The sequence below is a fragment of the Saccopteryx bilineata genome, chromosome 5, assembly GCF_036850765.1.
Source record: "Saccopteryx bilineata isolate mSacBil1 chromosome 5, mSacBil1_pri_phased_curated, whole genome shotgun sequence".
Classification (NCBI taxonomy): domain Eukaryota; kingdom Metazoa; phylum Chordata; class Mammalia; order Chiroptera; family Emballonuridae; genus Saccopteryx; species Saccopteryx bilineata.
Genome location: NC_089494.1, coordinates 39,875,139 through 39,897,219, shown reverse-complemented (window position 1 = coordinate 39,897,219; position 22,081 = coordinate 39,875,139). Strand labels below are relative to the sequence as shown.

At 36.7% G+C, this 22,081-nt stretch overlaps 1 protein-coding gene and 1 pseudogene across 1 annotated transcript in view; both read left to right on the top strand.

Annotated features, from left to right (window-relative positions):
- LOC136306200 (coiled-coil domain-containing protein 150-like) overlaps positions 1–14,380 on the top strand; it is a 68,441-nt gene extending 54,061 nt beyond the window's left edge. The window contains exons 13-15 of the mRNA XM_066232546.1: positions 3,169–3,281; positions 9,760–9,843; positions 11,711–14,380. Coding sequence (XP_066088643.1) covers positions 3,169–3,281; positions 9,760–9,820 — 174 coding nt within the window. The 3' untranslated portion in view covers positions 9,821–9,843; positions 11,711–14,380. The remainder of the gene's footprint in view (positions 1–3,168; positions 3,282–9,759; positions 9,844–11,710) is intronic.
- Positions 12,246–22,081, top strand: part of LOC136306459 (coiled-coil domain-containing protein 150-like) — a 39,600-nt pseudogene continuing 29,764 nt past the window's right edge.

The following is a 22,081-nucleotide window of genomic DNA, read 5'->3' as shown; positions in this document are numbered from 1 at the left end:
TGGTTAGGTGCAGGTATATTTATAAATGTTATATCTTCCTGATGGAGTGACCCTTTTTTAAATATAGAATACCCTTCTTTATCTGACAGGTTTTTGTCTTAACGTTTATTTTGTCTGGTATTAGTATAGCCAATCCAGCTCTTTCTGAGTTAGTATTTACATAGTATATCTTTTTCTACCCTTTTCTTTTTGTTTGTTTTTTTCTTTGATTTTTTAAAATAGTTCTTTTAAAACTATTTTTATTGATTTTGGGGAGTGACATTGGTTAATAAAATTATACAGGTTTCAGGTGTGCAGTTCTACAATACATCACCTGTATCTTGCATTGTGTGCTCACCACCCCAGTCAAGGCTCTCTCCATCACCATCTATCTGCCCTCTACCCTCTTCTACCTACCCCACTTCTCTTTCCCTCCTGTAATCCCAATATCTATGTTTTCTTTTCCCTTTGGTTAATCTCTCACCTTTTTTACCCAATCCTCTAACACCTTTCCACAGTGACAGCTGCCAGTCTGCTCTGTTCTATGAGTCTGTTTCTCTTTTGTTTGTTAGTTTATTTTGTTCATTAGGTTCTCTTTTGTTAGTTTATTTTGTTCATTTAAGTGAAATCATATCGTACTTGTCTCTCTCAAGTACTTAACTTTCAACTGGCTTATTTCACTTAGCATAATACTCTCCAGGTCCATTCATGTGGTTGCAAAAGGCAAGATATTCTTTTTATGACTGAGTAGTATTCCACTGTGTAAATGTACCATAACTTTCTTTGATCCACTCATCTACTCATGGGCACTTGGGCTGCTTCCAGATCTTGGCTATTGTAAATAACACCACAAAAAACATGATTTCATATACCTTTCAAATTAGTATTTTGGGTTACTTTGGATATAGTCCCAAAAGTAAAAATCATTGGGTCTTAAGGCAATTCTGTTATTAAGTTTTTGAATAACTCCATAGTGTTTTCCACAGTGGGGTACCACTATAGTACCCACCTACAGTACCCAAGGGTTCTTTTTTCTCCACCTTCTCGCCCCCACTTATTTGTTGATTTATTGATGATAGCCATTCTGACAGGTGTTTTGGTGATAATGTCATTGTGGCTTTAATTTGCCTTTCTCTGGTGATTAGTGAATGACGGGCATATTCTCATATGTCTATTGGCCATCTGTGTCTTTGGAGAAGTGATTATTCAGGTGCTTTGGCCATTTCTTAATTGGATTGTTTGGTTTTTTGGTGTTGCATTTTATAAATTCCTTGCAAATTTGGGGAGATTAAGCCCTTATCAAATGTATCATTGGCAAATACTCTCCCACTGAGTGGGCTGCCTTTCCATTTTATTGATGGTTTCCTTTGCTGAGCACAAGCTTTTTAGTTTGATGTTGTCCCATTTGTTGATTTTCTCCTTGTTTTTCCTGCCTGAGATGATATATCGAAAAATATTGCTACATGTTCGAGATTTTACTGCCTATGTTTTCTTCTAGAATTTTATGGTTAAAGACATTTAAGTCTTTAATCCATTTTGAGTTTAGTATTGTATGGTGTAGGAAGGTGGTTCGATTTTCATTTTTTTTGCATGTATCTGTCCAATTTTCCCAACACCATTTATTGAATAGACTATATTTACCCCATTGTATAGTCCTGCTTCCTTTGTCAAACACTAATTGACTATAAAAGTGTGCATTTATTTTCGGGTTACTGTTTAGATAATGTATCTTTTTCCATCCTTTTACTTTCAACTCATTTGTGTCCTTGGCTCCAAAATGTGTCTCTTATAAACACATAGAGTTGGATATTTTTAAAAAGTTTATTCTATTTCTGCTTTAGTTGGAATGTTTAATCCATTTATATTTACTATAACTACTGATAGGTGGCATTTACATCTGCTACTTTACAACTTGTGAGGTTTTTCTGTTTTTGTTTTTAGTGAGAGCAAGAGAGAAACAGGAAGGAAGAGAGATGAGAAGCATCAATTCTTAGTTGTGTCAATTTAGTTGTTCACTGATTGCTTCTCATACATGCCTCATGGGCTGTGGTGCTCAGGCTGAGCCAGCGACCCCTTGCTCAAGCTAGCAACATGGGGCTATAGACCAGTGACTTTTGGGCTCAAGCTAGCAAGGATGGTATCATGATGATCTCACATTTAAGCTGGCAACCACCTTGCTCAAACTGGTGAGCCTGCCCTCAAGCCAGGTGAAACTGCGCTCAAGCCAGTGACCTCAGGGTTTTGAACCTGGGACCTGAGCATCCCAGGCTGTCACTCTATTCCCTGTGCCACCATCGGCCAGGCTACATTTTTTTTTTTAATATACGTATGTCTTATATGCATGCATTTTGTTCTTTGTTTCTCCATGACTGCCTTCTTTTGTGTTAAGTAGATATTTGTAATGCACTATTTTAATTCTTTTGTCCTTCTTTTACTATATAATTTTGATTTATGGGTAACCAAAAGAATTACAAATAAAAATTACATTTTTATCTATCTTTTACATGTAATGATGATATAACCTTTAGCGGTACCCTCTGTTTTGTCATGTGCTAGTGCCCTTTATTTCAGTCTGAAGACTTCCCGATAGTATTTCTTATAAGGCCTATTTTCTAGCCCCATAGTCCTGACCCTGCCAAAGGGTGGATGCTGGTAAATTACCCCACACTGTAGTGGTTGGGATTAGAGAGAATTGATATTTTAGCAATATCAAATCTTCAAATACATAAATATTAATTAATTCTCTATTTTATTTAGTTTTTAAAATTTTTCCATCAGTACTTTGTCATTTTCAGCATATATAATACTGGACATGTATTTTTTTAATTTGTATCTAAGTATCTAATGGGTTTGGGTGGTTATTAATATTTACATAAATGCCAAGTACCAGAAGGACTTCCATTTCTGTTCAATGTGAACTATGTAATTTGTAACAACCGTTCTGCTGAAGACAGCTAGAAAAGCTGAAAAGTTGTAAAAGAAAAACCATTTTAAAAATCATCATAAAGCTATTGGATTGAAAATCCCTAAATATAAAGGCAGGAGAACTTGTTCAGAAGATACTTTCTACTTTACAGTTACAAGTGTCATTTTTAAAGTAAGTTAATATTTTTGGATCTGGCATAAATAGATACACTTATCTATTTATAGATAGTAAATAGATTTCTATTCTCCTTTTGTTTTTTACAGGTAGATATAAATGCATTAACCCACAACCTGCAGGTTCTGGAGGAAAAGAATAAACACCTGGAAAATCAGTTGGCTTGCCTAGAACTTCAGCAAGAAACGTCGACTACCATGGGGTGGGTATAACAAGGGCAGTCTCAAGTAGAAATTACTGACTAATGAATTGAAAGAGAGAGAGAGATCAGAAGTCAGGAGATGGTTTTCTTCATTTGTTTGTGTTTTAATAATTACCATACGTCTTGAATAACTCGGGCTAAATGTGGCATAAATCCCTATGACATTCAAACAATAGAGGATTTAAGGCAACTATGAAACATCTGCCTACACAGATAGTGTATAGTGCTGAAAAGCACAAATATTTCTAATGTTTTAAAAAAAATCTACTCTTCTAAAAATTATGAGGAAGTGACATATTTTTTTTCTCCTGTCTGACAGTTCCCTCCATTAGTAAGTTTGATTTCTAAAAACTATTTAACAAGCTCAGTGCATTACAGGTAAATGATCAAGTTCTTAAAACATCTTCTCCAAGTGGTGAAGAAGATTTAAAGAGATGATTGGCCTGGGAAGCAGCTAAGTTTCCTATGTGCGTTTTGAATACTTGAGAAAAAATTAGTTATTGCTTCTATAATATACAAATAATTTTTGGAACTTCCATAGAAATCTCTAATCTGAGTACATCTTAATCTGAACTAAATTCTCTCAAACTGTCATAAGCTGCTCATGACTTCAACTATGAAAAATTACAGAGAGGAAATACCCATTCTTTTACATTTCCATGGCTATATAGCCAGACTGCCCAGGTTTCCATTTTGGCTGTGATCTTCTTTGTGATCCTTAACCTCCCTGAGCCTCAGTTTTTTTAATCTATCAAAATGGGAATAATATTATTATTAGGGGTTGTTTGAGGATTAAGTAAATTAATACATGTAACCAAGCCAAAAAAAAAAAAAAGCTTTTAAGGTCCTGTTGGTGTGACAAGAGGCATTAACTAATTCCTGGTGCTCCATCAGACCAACCCTCCTTCCCCTAAGATTAAGGATACATCCTTTTCTTGTTGGCCAGGTTCCAACTGGGCTTGTTCGCCCTTCTCCTTTCAGTCCGTCTGGAAGACCGCGTCTCAGTCTGCCCAATTCCTTCATGCTCCCACTCGGCGAGCGGCCTGTGGCCGTACCTTATTATTGACTTTGACAGATCTTGCCAGTGATTGGGTCATGATTGATTCTTGCCAGCAGACCCCACCTCTTGATAAGGTCAGCCAGTGATAACCCATACCTTAACTCTAGTTTGCAGATCTGTATGTCTCCACACAGAATCTTCTCTGACCAAGCCTACTGGGAAGCGTTCCAGTTGTCTGTAAGAGTCTGAGGAATGGGGTCGAGATTTCAGATTTTTTTTTTATCTTAGCAATATTATTAAACCTATTTCCATTCAGTTCTGGCAGTGTATTTATGTTCGTTGAGAGTTAACACTTGAAATTCTCAATAAAAACTACCTTGAAATTTAAGCTCTTGTTGATTTTTGGAGATACATATATGAGTGTGCGTTGTGTGTTCCCACCCCACCCCACCCCACCCCCGCTTCTCCGATGAGAACTCAGGCAGGCCTGATTTCAGGGCTTGGCTCCATTTACTGTGTGATCTGGGCAGGTTCTTAACCTCTATGGCAGGGGTCCCCAAACTTTTTACACAGGGGGCCAGTTCACTGCCCCTCAGACTGTTGGAGGGCCGGACTATAAAAAAACGATGAACAAATCCCTATGCACACTGCACGTATCTTTTTTATTTTAAAGTAAAAACAAAACGGGAACAAATACAATATTTAAAATAAAGAACAAGTAAATTTAAATCAACAAACTGACCAGTATTTCAGTGGGAACTATGGGCCTGCTTTTGGCTAATGAGATGGTCAATGTGCTCCTCTCACTGACCACCAATGAAAGAGGTGCCCCTTCTGGAAGTGTGGCAGGGGACAGATAAATGGCCTCAGGGGGCCGCATGCGGCCCACAGGTCATAGTTTGGGGACCCCTGCTCTATGGTCTTCATTGCCAAGACAATATTCCCTAATTGGGGTTCCCACAGCACACTGTGCATACCATTCAGAATAATTGCTACATCAATTGGAAATTGACCTGTTTATGCATCTGCCTTTTCTCTCTTTTAATGCAAGAACAGAAGGTACTAACCTTTATACATACTTCTTGCCTCACAGCTAATACATAAGAGGCATTTAAGAAACACTGGAAAAAGAAGGTATGTCTGTCTTGCCAGACGCTGAGGATTAAATGTGTAGAAAGTGCCCATCACAGGGCCTCACACACAGTACTTCCTATATAAATATTTCCTATCATTTTTTCCTCACACTTCCTTTCTGCCATGTCAGCCTTTAAAGATGGTATAATTAAGTCCCTTACCACAGGCAGTCATGCAGGAAACCCCAGTAAGAAAAGATTTAAATGTGGGAAGGCTGCTATTCCTGATTTCAAGTTAAATGACTACCCTTCCCACATCTTACAGGTTTTAAACATTTTTAAGTATTTCAAATAGTAGCACCAGACAAATATAATTTTCTACATGACTTGAAGTTTAACAGAGAATTAAATCTTAAAACCAGGAGGATAGTGTATCACCTGGTGGGTGTCAAAGTTGATTCCACCTACTGGGACCTGTTAGCTAGTTTTTAAATATTTGAATAAAACCCTTCTTACAGTCTTTTTATAAAATAGCATGAGCAAGATGCTAATATCTACTGTTTTATGTATTCTTCTAACAGCTTTGGCTACCTTTTACAGCTTACCTAGCTTTTTAAAAGAATTTTAGAAATCATTTTGCTGATTACCTTGGCAACTGTCCTTTCATACCCTGATTACTTAAGCAAAGGTTAATTTTCAGTTGTGCCTTCCATAATTCAGAATTTGAGATATTAAGTCAATTTTTAAGTGTTCTTTCTCTAATTTCTGGTCTTCCACTGATTGTCTTAAGTAAAAGGGCATATGACAAGAACTTGTAAATAGTAGTTTAAGTTACTGCCTTAACATCTATTTTCCTGCCTGACCAGGCAGTGGTGCAGTGGATAGAGTGTCGGACTGGGATGACAAGGACCCAGGTTCGAGACCTCGGGTCGCCAGTTTGAGCACGAGCTCATCTGATTTGAGCAAAACTCACCAGCTTGAACCCAAGGTCGCTGGTTTGAGCAAGCGGTTACTTGGTCTGCTGAAGGCCCACAGTCAAGGCACATATGAGAAAGCAATCAATGAACAACTAAGGTGTTGCAACAAAAAATGATGATTGATGCTTCTCATCTCTCTCCGTTCCTGTCTTCTGTCTCTATCCCTTTCTCTGACTCTGTCTCTGTAAAAAAAAAATATATATATATATATATTTTTTTTTTTCAACTGGTAGTAATTTCTTTTTGTTGTAACTTTAAATAAGTGACCACATGTCAAATATTATCAGATTTTTATTTTGCTTGAATAGTTTTCACTTATCATTGCATTATCATTCTCTTTGGTGGCAAAAAGAAAATACTTATAAAGTGTATTTAAAATATTAGTAGAATTTTTTCATGCCCGACTTTTATTGAAGACAAAGGTGCCATTATTTAAAGAATTCCGAGACACCTTTTAAAAGAGACCCAGACCATCTAATTTACTCTATAAAAAGCCTTTCCACATTCTAAGTAGGTAAACAAAGTTATTTTTGAGGGTTCTAGCTGGCAATTTTAGGTTAAATTTAGCTTTTGTTGATTTTGTACAAGATTCCTACACTTTACAGCACTACGGGACTGCATTTGATTTATTGAGCTTGGAACTGAATTTTAAATAATTAAGGTTTTACAGTATGGTTTAGCTCTTTCTGCAACATTATCGGCCATTCTTGCAATTATTTTCTACTGGAGATTTGTTCAAAACATAATCACAAACTATAATGTTTCATCCATGGAATGATTTTACATCAGAGTTTACAAAATAGAAACTATTGTGGATAAGGAGACTATATATCTTTCACAGACAGAAAATTGATAATTTTATGATAATACATTATTAGTTTTTGTGTTTTTTTTGTTTTTTTTTAACAAGTGAGAGGCAGGGAGGCAGAGAGATAGACTCTCGCATGCACCCAGACTGGGATCCACCTGGCAACCTCATTCTGGGGCTGATGTTCTGCCCATGTGAGGCTGCTGTTCCATTGATCAGCAACTGAGCTATTTCGGCGCCTGAGGCAAAGCCATGGAGCCATCCTTGGTAATCAGGACCAACTTGCTCATTCAACCATGGCTGTGGGAGGGGAAGAGAGAGAGAGGGAGGAGGGATGGAGAAGCAGCTGGTCGCTTGTGGGAGGGGAAGAGAGAGAGGGAGGAGGGATGGAGAAGCAGCTGGTCGCTTCTTCTGTGTGCCCTGACTGGGAATTGAACCTGGGACTTCCACATGCTGGGCCAACACTCTACTATTGAGCCAACTAGCCAGAGCCAGTCTTCTATTTTTTGATAGCAGTCTACATTTCCCTTATATTATTTTGAAACCAATATATTATTGGTCTGAATGCTAGTTTAAAGATATTTTTCTTTGCCTTAGTAGCAACACAGATTTTAAAAAGTTTGAGAAACAACGTATGAATATATATATATATATTATGCAGAAAATAAATATTTGATAAGACAAATACTTAGATGGTTATAGTTGATAATCGACTGACACCTAATATGCAGTATATATTTTTATATTGAATGTATAATTTTAGAATAGATAGTATACAAAGACTAATGACTGTGGCTTTTCCTAGGTTTTTCTTTTTTTAATTAAGTTGAGACTGTCCAAAATGTTCTAATTCTACTAGGCAAGGCAACTACCAAAGAGAAAACAAAATTCAGGCCAGTGTGTTCTCTGGTAAAACATATGCTATCATGAAAATATTTTGAACAGAGGAAAATATGAGTAACATGTTATTGTATCGTAATCTAGTTTGGAATGTGTTTTTTCTTTTAATTGGAAATAAGTGTGTTGGATTCACAGTGCTGAAAATAAAGTGCACTATAAAATGATGACTAAAGAATAGCCATAACTGGCTCTGGCTGGTGTCTCACTGGGTAGAGCATCAGCCCAGCATATGGATGTCCTGGGTTAGATTCCCAGGTCAGAACACATAGGAAAAGCGACTGTCTGCTTCTCTACCCTTTTCTCTCCCTCTCTCTCTCCTTTTCCCTCCCATAGCCAGTGGCTCAATTGGTTCAAGCATGGTCCCTGGCATTGAGGATAGCTCAGTTTGTCTGAGCACATCAGCCTAGGTGCTAAAAATAGCTCAGTACTAGAGCATCAGCCCCAGATGGTGTTGCTGGGTGGATCCCAGTCCAAGTGCATGCAGGAGTCTGCCTCACTGTCTCCTCTCCTCTCAAAAAAAAAAAAAAGAATAGTTATAACTGTGTCAAAGATAGTGAAGAATACGATCTCTGTATAAATTATTATGTGGTTTCATCTTTATAAACTTGCCCAAAGTTTAACATAAAATGAAAATCTAAGTTATTTGGCTTTAAAGGCTTCCTGTTCTATTATTTACAGATTAAGCAAATAGCTAGAAATAGTGAATTATGTCAGTATTTACCAAATGTTTAATCCTTTGAGTAGTACAAACATTCATGTACGTCCTCACTCAGAGGGTTAACAAAAAACTCACTACTCAAGGGATTAAACTCCAAATTCATTGCTGATGATCCATAGGGCATTTACTTGGCCTGAGCGACTAGGAATTTGTGTTCCCAGTCCCATTTGCTTGTGTCTGTATTATTCCCCCCATTGATTTGTGAAGGTGCTTTTGACATATAGCAAATGTCAGTATTTCCTGATACTAAAATATAACACTGAAATGATTTTGAAGGGTGCAGTTTTTCATCTTCATTCATTTATTTGTTCCTGATGTACTAACAAGGCCCATAAATGAATCAGAAGAACACTATTTTATACTTATTTCTTCTAAAGTTTGAGGAAAAAGACATGGGAAAAAAGTCATTATTAAAGGCTGTTTGAATGTTAAAAATATGTAATTTAATTAAATATAGAGCCTTTGTAATGTCTGTCCCAGATAACACTGTGTTCAGTGTTTGATCAAAATAGGGTTTTGAGTTTCCAATAAATGTTTCTTTTGTTTTTTTCCAGAGATTTTTTAACTGCCTTTTACTATGATAACAGAAGCATGTCGTACTGTCTGAGTGGCTGTGATCATTTGCAGCTCCTGTTTTCTTCAGGAAATATATAATCTTCACACTGTATATCAAACTGTATATTTGTAACCACTGATATAACCCCACATCTGGTTGGATGGGAGCTACAAAGAAACAATTTATCAAAAATAGAATTAATAAACAAAGAAGAGCAAACTGTGACTCATAAAGCACGCATACTTTCTTTAGTTGTTTCCCTAGATGTTGTAAATTCGCACTATGATTGGCTATCTAGAAAAAGACTGAAAGGCAGCAGTAGCCAGTAAGTGTGAATGCTGGTTCCTTTAGTATAGAAAGGGTAAGAGTATGGTACTTGTTTTAAAAGGAAAAGGATTGTTCCCTTCTGTGCTAACTGGTACTGATACTTGTGTTTGCTTTATCAGCTTGCCCAACAGAAGGTGGAAAAGGCCTTGGGAAAAATTACTGAGAGTAAAATTAAACTAGCCTATGAAAAGGGAAAACTCCAGGTATGAGATTTTATTTTTGATATTTGTGGTTTAATTTTTTTTAATGTCAATTGTGAAACTAAATATTGCTAAATTTTGAGAGGACCTAGCTTGTCATTTACTAATTCTCTAACTTTGGACAAGTCTTTGAACCTCCCTAAATTTGTTTTACTGCAGTGAAGTCTAGGTGACTTCTATTGACAGTATCTATACTATAATGCTGAAACCTAAAACTTTAAAGACAAAGTTCATCCTGTGACTATCGAAAGCTTTATTGTAATTGTTTACTGCATGGTCATTTACTGAGAGTGTAGAGAGCCTATAGTCTCTTTTTTGCTGAATTTTTGTAACCTTCCTAAAAAGAAATAACCCTGGAAATTGGTACTCTGAGGCAACAGAACAGACTTGAGTGAATGGGGTGATACTGCTACTCTTTTGCTGCCTTTGGGTTCTATACCTACAGTACATAGACTACTACTACATACTATTGAGATAAATTTATGGTATAATTATTAAAATGGATGCAAATAATATTTACCGAACTCTAGGATAGAGGGAGGAGATTTGGTTGAAGTAGGCTACACAGAGTGTTTCAACTGTACTAGTAATATTTTGTTTTTAAGTTGAGTGATGGATACATGAGATATTACTATATATGTTGGAAAGATTTCCAACACTTTATTTTTAAGTATGTCAGTTTGAATGCTTGCGGCTCACTATTCTACTACTGGCCTACCACTTTTATGCTAACTGGATTAGTTGCTATGTTAGCTGCCTAGGCCTTAATAGCAGATGCATTTGTGACCTTAATTGACAGATTAGGCAAGGGTTTTGTTTTGTTGTGTTTTAATACATTTTTTCTTGAACTTTAACATATATACAGAAAAGTACATAAGTCACAGCATAATGAATTCTCACAAAGTAAAGCTGCTCATGTGATCAGCACTCAGGTCAAGAAATAGAACATTCTCAAAACTAATTTCATAGCCTCTCTTTTCCTCTCCTTCTCTCTCCCTTTCTCTCTTTCTCTCTCCCTCTCTCTCCCTCCTCCCTGTCTTCTCCTCTTTCTCAAATCAGTGGAAAAATTTTTTAAAAGTCAAAGATGTGAGTAATAATTTTAGATTTAAATTCTATTTATTCAATTTTTGTAATTCTGTCAGTAAAAACAGATTGTCTCCTCTTTGCATGCTGACAAATCTAATTATCCATATTCAAAAAATTTTTTGAATGTTAAATATCACAATTCCTTTAAAATTGAAATTTAATGGCCCTGGCCAGTTAGTTCAGTGGATAGAGCATCAGCCAGGCATATGGATGTCCCTGGTTCGGTTCCCAGTCAGGACACACAGGAGAATCAACCATCTGCTTAACTCTTCCTTCCACTCCCCCTTCTCTCTCTCTCTCCCTCCTGCAGCCAGTGGCTCAGTTGGTTCAAGCATTGGCCTGGGTGCTGAGGATAGCTGGGTTGGTCCAAGCATATCAGCCTTAGGCACTAAAAAGAGCTCAGTTGATTCAGTGTCGGCCACAGATGGGGTTGCTGGGTGGATCCCAGTCAGGCCGCAGGCAGGAGTCTATCTCACTATCTCCCCTCTTCTCACTTTAAGAAAAATAAGAGAGAGAGAAAGAAATTTATTACCTGAAAAGTCTCACTGTTATAATCATGAGTCATGTTAATTTGGAGTTTCCATAAGCAATAGAAGTCAAATGAATTATCTTTGTATATGTAAATGGGTGTAGTTTACTTTTAACTGTTGAAGTAGTTACATATTTCATAGCATTCTCTGCATGATTAGAAAAATTTAGGATTACTTTTTACAAGTTTTAAGGATTCTCTGTGTTTTTTTTTCTTACTAATGAGGCTTATTTTTATTATTCTGTTTTCTCCTAGATAACAGTTAAACCGCTAGAAGAACAGCTACACTCTTTTACTGAAACCAGTGCACAAAATGACCATCTACACAAGTTGAATTAGGCTCTAGAGAGCAGATATACTAAGGTGTGATTAATAGCTACAGATTGCTGTTGTTTTAATCAGTTTTAAAGAAATTGGTTCCTTTTTCCCCACCTTACCATACCGTCTCAGAAAAATAAGTATTCTCTCACTTAATTCAACATGTGTTTTTTAAACACCTAGTGAGTACAAGGTTCTGCTAAGCCACAGATGAATTCATGAAGATGCCTCAAGCTGGACTGGGTCATACACTTGCTTATGCTCTAATCTGAGGCTTAGAAATGTGCTCAACGGACTCTATTATGGAATAGAAAGTATACCTTTCAGGAATAAAATAGATTATATGATGAGCATTTGTGGGAAGCACATTACAATGGAAGCTTGGAGAAGTCACTTTTTAATTTGAGCCTTAAAACTTTCGGGAGACATGAGGAACAAGTATCTTTGGTTTTTTAATTATAGGCAGCAAGACATGCCTGCAGTAGAGTGCTTACTTGAAAGAGGTATTAGAGTAGGTGTGTACTTGTCAGCATATTGACTATTGAGATTGAAAGCTTTTTGTAGGTGACATATTTTAACAAAGGAATAAAGTATACAATAAATAAAGTATTCAATATATTAAATATTTTGTGATGAAAATAATCCAGAAATGTGTTACTGAAAGTGATTCATTTCAATGATTTACAAATTCACCATGTATATAACTTCTAAAAATGTCTTTGCCACACTATCAGCATGTGTAACTTCTGTATCTGTAACATTTGTATATGTATAACTTCGGTAACCGAGAAACGAGAATTCTGGTAACCAAGAAACAAATGGAATTCTGTTGGGGTTCCAGTCAACAGAATGAAGATGTAATTTCTTCATTCTGAAAGCAGCTGAACACATTTTCACATAGTTTCCATTAATGCTTCATTTATAGCATTGTGTTGTTCTATTTAAGGGACATCCTTGGAAAAATAATTCTAGTTTTAGTTGATTTTATTATTTTTAATTGGTGATGCCTCCAAGAAGAAAATCTCCAGAGAGGCTTGTGTCCGGAAAGCCACAGACCCACTGGAAAGGAAAGAACTTTATCTATTGGTTTACCCAGTGTTATTCCAAGTGCTACACGCCATGTGACCTTTGCACCTACCCTAACTTCTGTGAGCTGTCTAAAGAGATAGGAGACTCTAGAATCTCTTTAAAGACTCCTTTGAATGCTATTACAACCATGGAGGGAAGATTGGAAGGTAAAATAGACATTCTTGCCTCAAGACTATTTAAAAATGATGACTCATCTAATTTTCTTAAACGGAATTTGGTAAGTGAAGTCCGTAAATTATATCATAAGAAAATTCCAGATTTATACAACAATGGAGCATAGTAGTAAGAATCCAGAAAGATAATATTTGGAGGTATAAGTAACAATAAGACATGAAGATGTTTGGGTAAAGCCTAATTTTAAAATAGAAATACATTAATAGAAGCCCTAAGAACTTGACCATCAGAAAATACTTTCCAAAGAAAATTTTTTAGAGCATCCATCTTTGCTTGATACTTAAACTTTGAAAGTACTATACCTTGTCCTCTGGAGTTGACTACTATTTAGATCCTTTCTGTAAACGTTTTTGTTAGTGGACTTCTCATATCTATAATCTAAACCTATATCTATATCTATATCATTTATGTCAACATCTATGTATATTTTATAAACCCTAGTAAAATTATAAAAACTATACAGTTGGCCCTTGAACAATGTAATCCCCTTGTGCAGTCCAGTCTGCATATAACTTTTGGCTTTCCCAAAATTTAAGTTCTCCATTGGTGTCCATGGAGCATTGGTTCCAGGATCCTCTGCAGAGAGCAAAAATCCACAGATGCTCAAGTTCTCTATAAATAGCGTAGACGAGTACTAGTAAGCCCTCTGCATCCGTGGACTCCCAACTGTGAAACAGTACAGGTACTTATTGAAAATAATTTTCATCGAAGTGGACACATGCATTTCAAACCTGTATTGTTCAGAGGTCACCTGTATTCTTTACTATCCAGAACAAAAAGTTTTCAGAACCTTGAAGTTGGCCTTGTTTGTACTATTATTGGACCCTTACAGAAAAAGTTGAAGTATTTTAAATGTTACAGGTGAATTGTTTTAAGGAGTAATTCTGAGGAAGATGTGAAGAAAAGACATTCTTTGTTGTTGTTGGTAATATAAAATAGTACAGTTCAAATGGAAAGCAATTTGGCAATATTTATCACTTTACTGCACAATTGTACTTCTAGTATTTATTCCGACAGTTACACTAGCTTGTACATGTGATAGATTGCAAAGTTACTTACTAAAGAATTGTCTGTTAATAGCAAAAGACTGGAAGCAACCAAAATTATATCATTAAGAGACTGGCTAACTAAATCATGATGTATCCATGGTTTTGGAATATTGCTTTAGGATAGATACATAAATTATATAATCCTTGCTGTTCAAACTCATGTTGTTCAAGGATTGACTGTATATACATATGTATTCACATGTAATGCACAGAATATCTCTAAAATAAATCATAGTAAATTGGAAGCATCGTTTTTGCGAAAGGAAACTGGGTGGCTGGGAGATTTCACTTTACCCTTTTGTACCATAAAAATAAAGTAATGTGCTACCTAGTCAATTAATTTTATTTCAACAAGTCAAAGTAGAGAAAGGATGGCATTTTTTTGTTGTTTTTTTTTCTGAAGCTGGAAACGGGGAGAGACAGACAGACTCCCGCATGCGCCCGACCGGGATCCACCCCGCACGCCCACCAGGGGCTACGCTCTGCCCACCAGGGGGCGATGCTCTGCCCCTCTGGGGCGTCGCTCTGCTGCAACCAGAGCCACTCTAGCGCCTGGGGCAGAGGCCAAGGAGCCATCCCCAGCGCCCAGGCCATCTTTGCTCCAATGGAGCCTTGGCTGCGGGAGGGGAAGAGAGACAGAGAGGAAGGAGTGGGTGGGGGTGGAGAAGCAAATGGGCACTTCTCCTATGTGCCCTAGCCGGGAATCGAACCCAGGTCCCCTGCACGCCAGGCCGACGCTCTACCGCTGAGCCAACTGGCCAGGGCCAATGGCACTTTTTTTTAACAATGGTGATGGACCAATCGGGTATCCAAATTCAAAAAACAAAAACTTTTGAGCTCTACCTCATACCACATATAAAAATTAACTCAAAATGGATCAGAGCCCTAGATGTAAAACCTAAAACTACAAAACCTTTTGAAGAAAACATACGTGAAAATTTTTGTGATCTTGGATTACACAGATTTCTTAGATTTTTTTATATCAAAAGCATAATCCATAAAGGAAAAAAAAAATGACAACTTATGCTCTTGAAAGACATTGTTAAGAGAATGGAGAGATAAACTGTGGACTGCAAGAAAATATTTGCAAATCTCATGTCTGATAAAGGCCTTGTCTCCAGAATGTAATAAAAACTCAAAACTCATTAAGAAGAAAACTCAATAAAAAAAGACATTCTTTGTTGTTGGTAGTAGTATAAAATAGTACAGTCCAAATGGAAAGCAATTTGGCAATATTTATCACTTTACTGCACAATTGTACAAGTGTTTGATAGATAGTTCACCAAGTATTTGAGAAATAGTTCACCAAATAAAGAAACGGGGATGGTATCTAAGCACTTAAAAAGAGGTTAAACATCAGTCACTAGGGAAATGCAAATTAAAACCACAATGAGTTACTACCACACACCTACTAGAATGTCTAAAGTTGAGAAACTGATTATACCACGTGTTAGTATGTGGAACAGGTAGAATTCTTAAAAACTGCTGAAGAGAATATAAAATGGTACAACCACTTTGGAAGATAATTTGGTAGTTTCTTTAAAAGTGAAACATACTACCATTTGACCCAGCCATTCCATTCCTAAATTTCTACCAAAGATAAATAGAAACATGTCTATGCAAAGTTTGTACACAGTTCTTTACAGCAGCACTATCTGTAATAGCTTAAAGGTGGAGACAGCTCAAGTGTCCAGTAGGTGAGTGGGTAAGTAATCTGATAGAATACTGTTCAGCAGCAAGAAGGAATGACCTATTGATACATGCAGAAGATTGAAAGAATCTTGATTATGCTGAAAGAAGCTATTCAAAAAAGAGTAGGATTCCTTTTATATAAAATTCTAGAAAGTAAAAACTATTGTGCCAAAAAAAACCAGGTCTGTGGTTTTATGGGGGCACGGGATCCAAACAGGAAGAGACAGAAGGGAGGGAAGTTACAAATAAGGCATAAGGGGGTTTGGGGATGATGGACCACCCATTATCTCGATCATTATTTCAAGAGCTTATGTATCAAAATTGTATACTTTATACCCATCTTATTATATGTCAGTTATACTTCAATAAAGCTATTAAAAAGAATGTGAATATTAAAACATTTAAAATAACATTTTTGAAATGCAAACTGGAGATAGAAAAGAAGTTACTGCTTCTTGGGGGACGGGATGGGTTGGACAAGGGTGTGAATACAAGGAAACACGGGAGAATTTTTTTGTGGTAATGGAGAACTATGTCTTGATGGTGGCAGTGGTCACAAATAAATGTGCATGGGAACAAATTACATAGACATGTGTTCACACACACACAGAAGAATATAGTTTTAAAAAATGGTGAATACTGAGGAGGTTCCGTAGTCTAGTTAATCTAGTTAACAGTAATGTCCTCAAGTCAGTTCACTGGTTTTGATATTGAACTCTACAGCAATGTAAGAAGTCAACATTAAAAGCAGGGGGACAGGACTGACCTTTGGTTGTGCAGTGGATAAAGTGTCGACCTGGAATGCTGAGGTTGCCTGTTTGAAACCCTGGGCTTGCCTGGTCAAGGCACATATGGAAGTCGATGCTTCCTGCTCCTCCTCCTCCTCTCGCTGTCTCTGTCTCTCTCTTTTCCCTAAAATGAATAAATAAAGTCTTAAAAAAGAAGCATGGTGACAAGTACGTGGGACTCGGCACTATTTTTGCAACATCCTGTGAGTCTAATTATTTCAAAAAAATATTTTTTAAAGAAGTAATATTTAAAGTATGAAGGTCAGCTGAAATGATTGTGTAAAATTTTAAAGTGTTTCAGGGTTATACAGGATTCTAATTAGGATTCATTCTACTGTGACACTTTTCTTGACATTATTTGGTACTTAATTTCTCTTTGTTTTTGTTATAGTAATTTGTGCATTGTTACATTTTCAAGTTCTATGATAATCAATTTCTCCTCCATTTTACAAGTTATCTCCCTTATTCTTTATTCTGTACTTTCATGGAAATTGTCATATCTTAGGTTTGCTCATATTTATTCACACATTTATTTTTGCTTTGGAGTTTTCTTTACAGGGAGGCCTGACCAGGTGGTGATGCAGTGGATAAAGCGTCGGCTTGGGACACTGAGGACCCAGGTTTAAAGCCCTGAGGTTGCTGGCTTGAGTATGGGGTCATAGACATGATGCCATGGTCGCTGGCTTGAAGCCCAAGGTCGCTGGCTTGCACAAAGGGTCACTGGCTCAGCTGAAGCCACCCTCCCCATCAAAGCACATAGGAGAAATTAATCAATGAACAACTAAGGTGCTGCAACTATGAGTTGGTGCTTCTCATCTCTCTTCCTTCCTGTCTGTTTCACTTTCTCTCCCCCTACCTCTCTCTCTTTCTTGCGCACGAGTTAAAAATGGGTGGGGGAAACAACTGTTAAAGCTGGATTTCTTTATAATAGTAAATAAGCATATATAACTAAACATTTTAGGTTTGGTGTCTAATTTGCTGTGTCTGACTCTCACTGCTGATTTATTGTGCTTTGGAAAAGTCATTTATTCCTTTTTTCCTACTAAGGTAAAACCCATCCTTGAAAAGAAGGAAGAGTAGCTGTCACAAGCAGTGAGGTGTCGTGATGCAGCTCTGAAACAGGTCAGGAGCTGAAAGGTGACCTGGAGGCTTTGGACGACAGGAGAACAAGAAGGTAAGGCATTGGTTTTTTCAGAAGTCTGTTCCTGGGATCAGGTGCTTAGGAAATCTTTCCCAGGCCACATTCTTTCATTTCTTGTTTCCTTTAGTAAGAAACAATGAGGATTGGTCAGAGGAGAAATTTTCTTCTAAAGAAAACTTTAGAAGGACTTTAAAATGTTTTCCTTAAAAATGCATAATTTAATTTTTTTTCAAATGTCTTAAAATAATCAAAAAGAAAAAGTCTTAATTATTTTCTTTTGAAACACATCTGATCTTGGTAATAACTGCCTTTATTTATTAAGTATGCTTTATTCACGTGATATTAACTGCTGTTATTTCATGTTAAATTAAATCAGTAAATGGGTTCTAGTTAAATGGTTTGTGTACTTAGTGAAAACGGAGGTCACATCCCAAACTTCTCTTTAACAGCAGTTGCTAGATTGGCCTCACTGAAGAGGGCTGTGGATTGCATCATTTTTCAGCAGCTTCCATTTCCTCTTATGGTCTTTAATCTTCAGTGATTCTGATGGGCTTCAGAGGAGTTCTCCTCGTCTGCTCCCATCATAAGATAGCTGGCCAAGGCCAGTGCAGGCCAGTCTGGGACCACTTCTTGACCCAAGAGTGGGTGATCCCAATGTCTCTGGTTAATGTATGTGCTGTGACATGCCAGTAGTTGGGAAGTGTTTCAGAGTTCTCTGTAGGGTCCAGAGGATCTGGGGTCTAGTTTTCTTTTTCTCAAAGACACAGTAACTTAAGAAACAGAATACAAGTAAAATATGCTTTAATTTTTTCTCTTAGCATTCTATCATGCCTGGATTCCATATATTTTCTCCTAGAAGTAATGGGACTCCACAACAGCAGAGTAACCAGAAAGAATCAAATATTTTTTTCTGTTTTCATTTCCTATTAGGTGGGAATTTTTCAACAACAGTTGAAAGCTAAAGAAGCTAAAGAAGACACCTGCAAAGTCACCATCATGTTGGAGGATGTCCTGTCTTCTCATAGGTAGATGCAAGGTTCTTCGCAGAAAGTACAAATGGAGCTAGAGTGAAGGGACTCGCAGCTGCGGGCCTCCAGAAAGAAAGGCACGGGAGAGGAGTTTTCATTGTTGGTACTTGAACTTTTCTGCGGCACTGACTGTAGGAAGGAGCAGTGTGAAGTCCAGGAACCAAGTCATCTTCTATTACTTCCTTTGCAAAACACGAGTGTCATTTTTTTTTTAAAGAAGTTATATCACTTTGTGATTATCATTATTTTTTGTGACAGAGAGACAGAGAGAGGACATAGGGATAGAATGACAAAAAGGGAGAGAGATGAGAAGCATCAATTCTTTGTTTTGGCACCTTAGTTGTTCATTGATTGCTTTCTCATTTGTGGCTTGACTCGGGGGCTACTGCAGACAGAGTTACCCCTTGCTCAAGCCACACTACTGACATTTGAAAGAACTAATTTCAAGTTAGGAAAAATCTAGAATTAGAAATTGACATGATTTCCAGAAATTCAAAATCCTTATATTTTTGTAGTGATATAAGGGAGTATGCATTCTAGAGATCTAGAAATTCATGTGATATACTACATTTACTGATTTCTACACCTTTAAACTTGACCTTGGGTCTTACAGAATTGTAGTTGTCAAGACAATTGAAGCTAAGTGCCTACTTTAGTTTGAATGAACTATCCATTTATTAGTGTCCTATTTAAATATTAATAATTATTTTATTTATTAAAAATATTTTTTTTTAGGTTTGGAAGGGAGATAGTGGGGCAGACTCCTTCATGCACCCTGACCTGGATCCACCTGGCAACCCCATTTGGGGCCAGTGCTGGAGTACCGAGTTTTTTTTTTGTTTTTTTTTTAGGTTCTGTTTTTTATTTTTTTATTTTTTTATAATTTTATTTTTTTAATGGGGTGACATCAATAAATCAGGATACATATATTCAAAGATAACAAGTCCAGGTTATCTTGTCGTTCAATTATGTTGCATACCCACCACCCAAAGTCAGATTGTCCTCTGTCACCTTCTATCTTGTTTTCTTTGTGCCCCTCCCCCCCGTAACCACCACACTCTTATCAATGTCTCTTAGTTTCACTATTATGTCCCACCTACGTATGGAATAATACAGTTCCTGGTTTTTTCTGATTTACTTATTTCGCTTCGTATCATGTTATCAAGATCCCACCATTTTGCTGTAAATGTTCCGATGTCATCATTTCTTATGGCTGAGTAGTATTCCATAGTGTATATGTGCCACATCTTCTTTATCCAGTCATCTATTGATGGGCTTTTTGGTTGTTTCCATGTCCTGGCCACTGTGAACAATGCTGCAATAAACATGGGGCTGCATGTGTCTTTACGTATCAATGTTTCTGAGTTTTGGGGATATATACCCAGTAGAGGGATTGCTGGGTCATAAGGTAGTTCTATTTTCAGTTTTTTGAGGAACCACCATACTTTCTTCCATAATGGTTGTACTACTTTACATTCCCACCAACAGTGTATGAGGGTTCCTTTTTCTCCACAGCCTCTCCAACATTTGCTATTACCTGACTTGCTAATAACAGCTAATCGAACAGGTGTGAGGTGGTATCTCATTGCCGTTTTGATTTGCATTTCTCTAATAGCTAAAGAAGATGAGCATCTTTTCATATATCTGTTGGCCATTTGTATTTCTTCCTGGGAGAAGTGTCTATTCATATCCTCTTCCCATTTTTTTATTGGATTGTTTGTTTGTTTGTTGTTGAGTTTTATGAGTTCTTTGTATATTTTGGATATTAGGCCCTTATCTGAGCTGTTGTTTGAAAATATCATTTCCCATTTAGTTGGCTTTCTGTTTATTTTGTTATCAGTTTCCCTTGCTGAGCAAAAACTTCTTAGTCTGATGTAGTCCCATTCATTAATTTTTGCCTTCACTTCTCTTGCCATTGGAGTCAGATTCATAAAATGCTCTTTAAAACCCAGGTCCATGAGTTGAGTACCTATGTCTTCTTCTATGTACTTAATTGTTTCAGGTCTTATGTTTAGATCTTTGATCCATTTTGAGTTAATTTTTGTACAGGGGGAGAGACTGTAGTCCAGTTTCATTCTTTTGCATGTGGCTTTCCAGTTTTCCCAGCACCATTTATTGAAGAGGCTTTCTTTTCTCCATTGTGTGTTGTTGGCCCCTTTATCAAAAATTATTTGACTATATATATGTGGTTTTATTTCTGGACTTTCTATTCTGTTCCATTGGTCTGAGTGTCTATTTTTCTGCCAATACCATGCTGTTTTGATTGTCGTGGCCCTATAATAGAGTTTGAAGTCAGGTATTGTTATGCCCCCAGCTTCATTCTTTTTCTTTAGGATTGCTTTGGCTATTCGGGGTTTTTTATAGTTCCATATAAATCTGATGATTTTTTGCTCTATTTCTTTAAAAAACGTCATTGGAAGTTTGATGGGAATTGCATTGAATTTGTATATTGCTTTGGGTAATATAGCCATCTTGATTATATTTATTCTTCCTAGCCAAGAACAAGGTATATTCTTCCATCTCATTATATCTTTTTCGATTTCCCTTAACAATGGTTTATAGTTTTCATTATATAAGTCCTTTACATTCTTTGTTATGTTTATTCCTAAGTATTTTATTTTTTTTGTTGCAATCGTGAAGGGGATTATTCTTTTGAGTTCCTTCTCAGTTGTTTCATTGTTGGCATATAGAAAGGCTATTGACTTCTGTATGTTAATTTTGTATCCTGCGACCTTACTGTATTGGCTTATTGTTTCTAGTAGTCTTTTTGTGGATTCTTTGGGGTTTTCGATGTATAGGATCATATCATCTGCAAAAAGTGATAGCTTTACTTCTTCTTTTCCGATATGGATGCCTTTTATTTCTTTGTCTTGTCTGATTGCTCTGGCTAGAACCTCTAGTACCACATTAAATAAGAGTGGAGAGAGTGGACAACCCTGTCTTGTTCCTGATTTAAGGGGGAAAGCCTTCAGTTTAGTGCCATTTAATATGATGTTAGCTGATGGTTTATCATATATGGCCTTTATCATGTTGAGATATTTTCCTTCTATACCCATTTTGTTGAGAGTCTTAAACATAAAATTGTGTTGTATTTTATCGAAAGCCTTTTCTGCGTCTATTGATAAGATCATGTGGTTTTTGTTCTTTGTTTTGTTGATATGGTGTATTACATTAACCGTTTTACGTATGTTGAACCATCCTTGAGATTCTGGGATGAATCCCACTTGATCATGATGTATTATTTTTTTAATATGTTGTTGTATTCGATTTGCTAGTATTTTGTTTAGTATTTTAGCATCTGTATTCATTAGAGATATTGGTCTGTAGTTTTCTTTTTTTGTGCCATC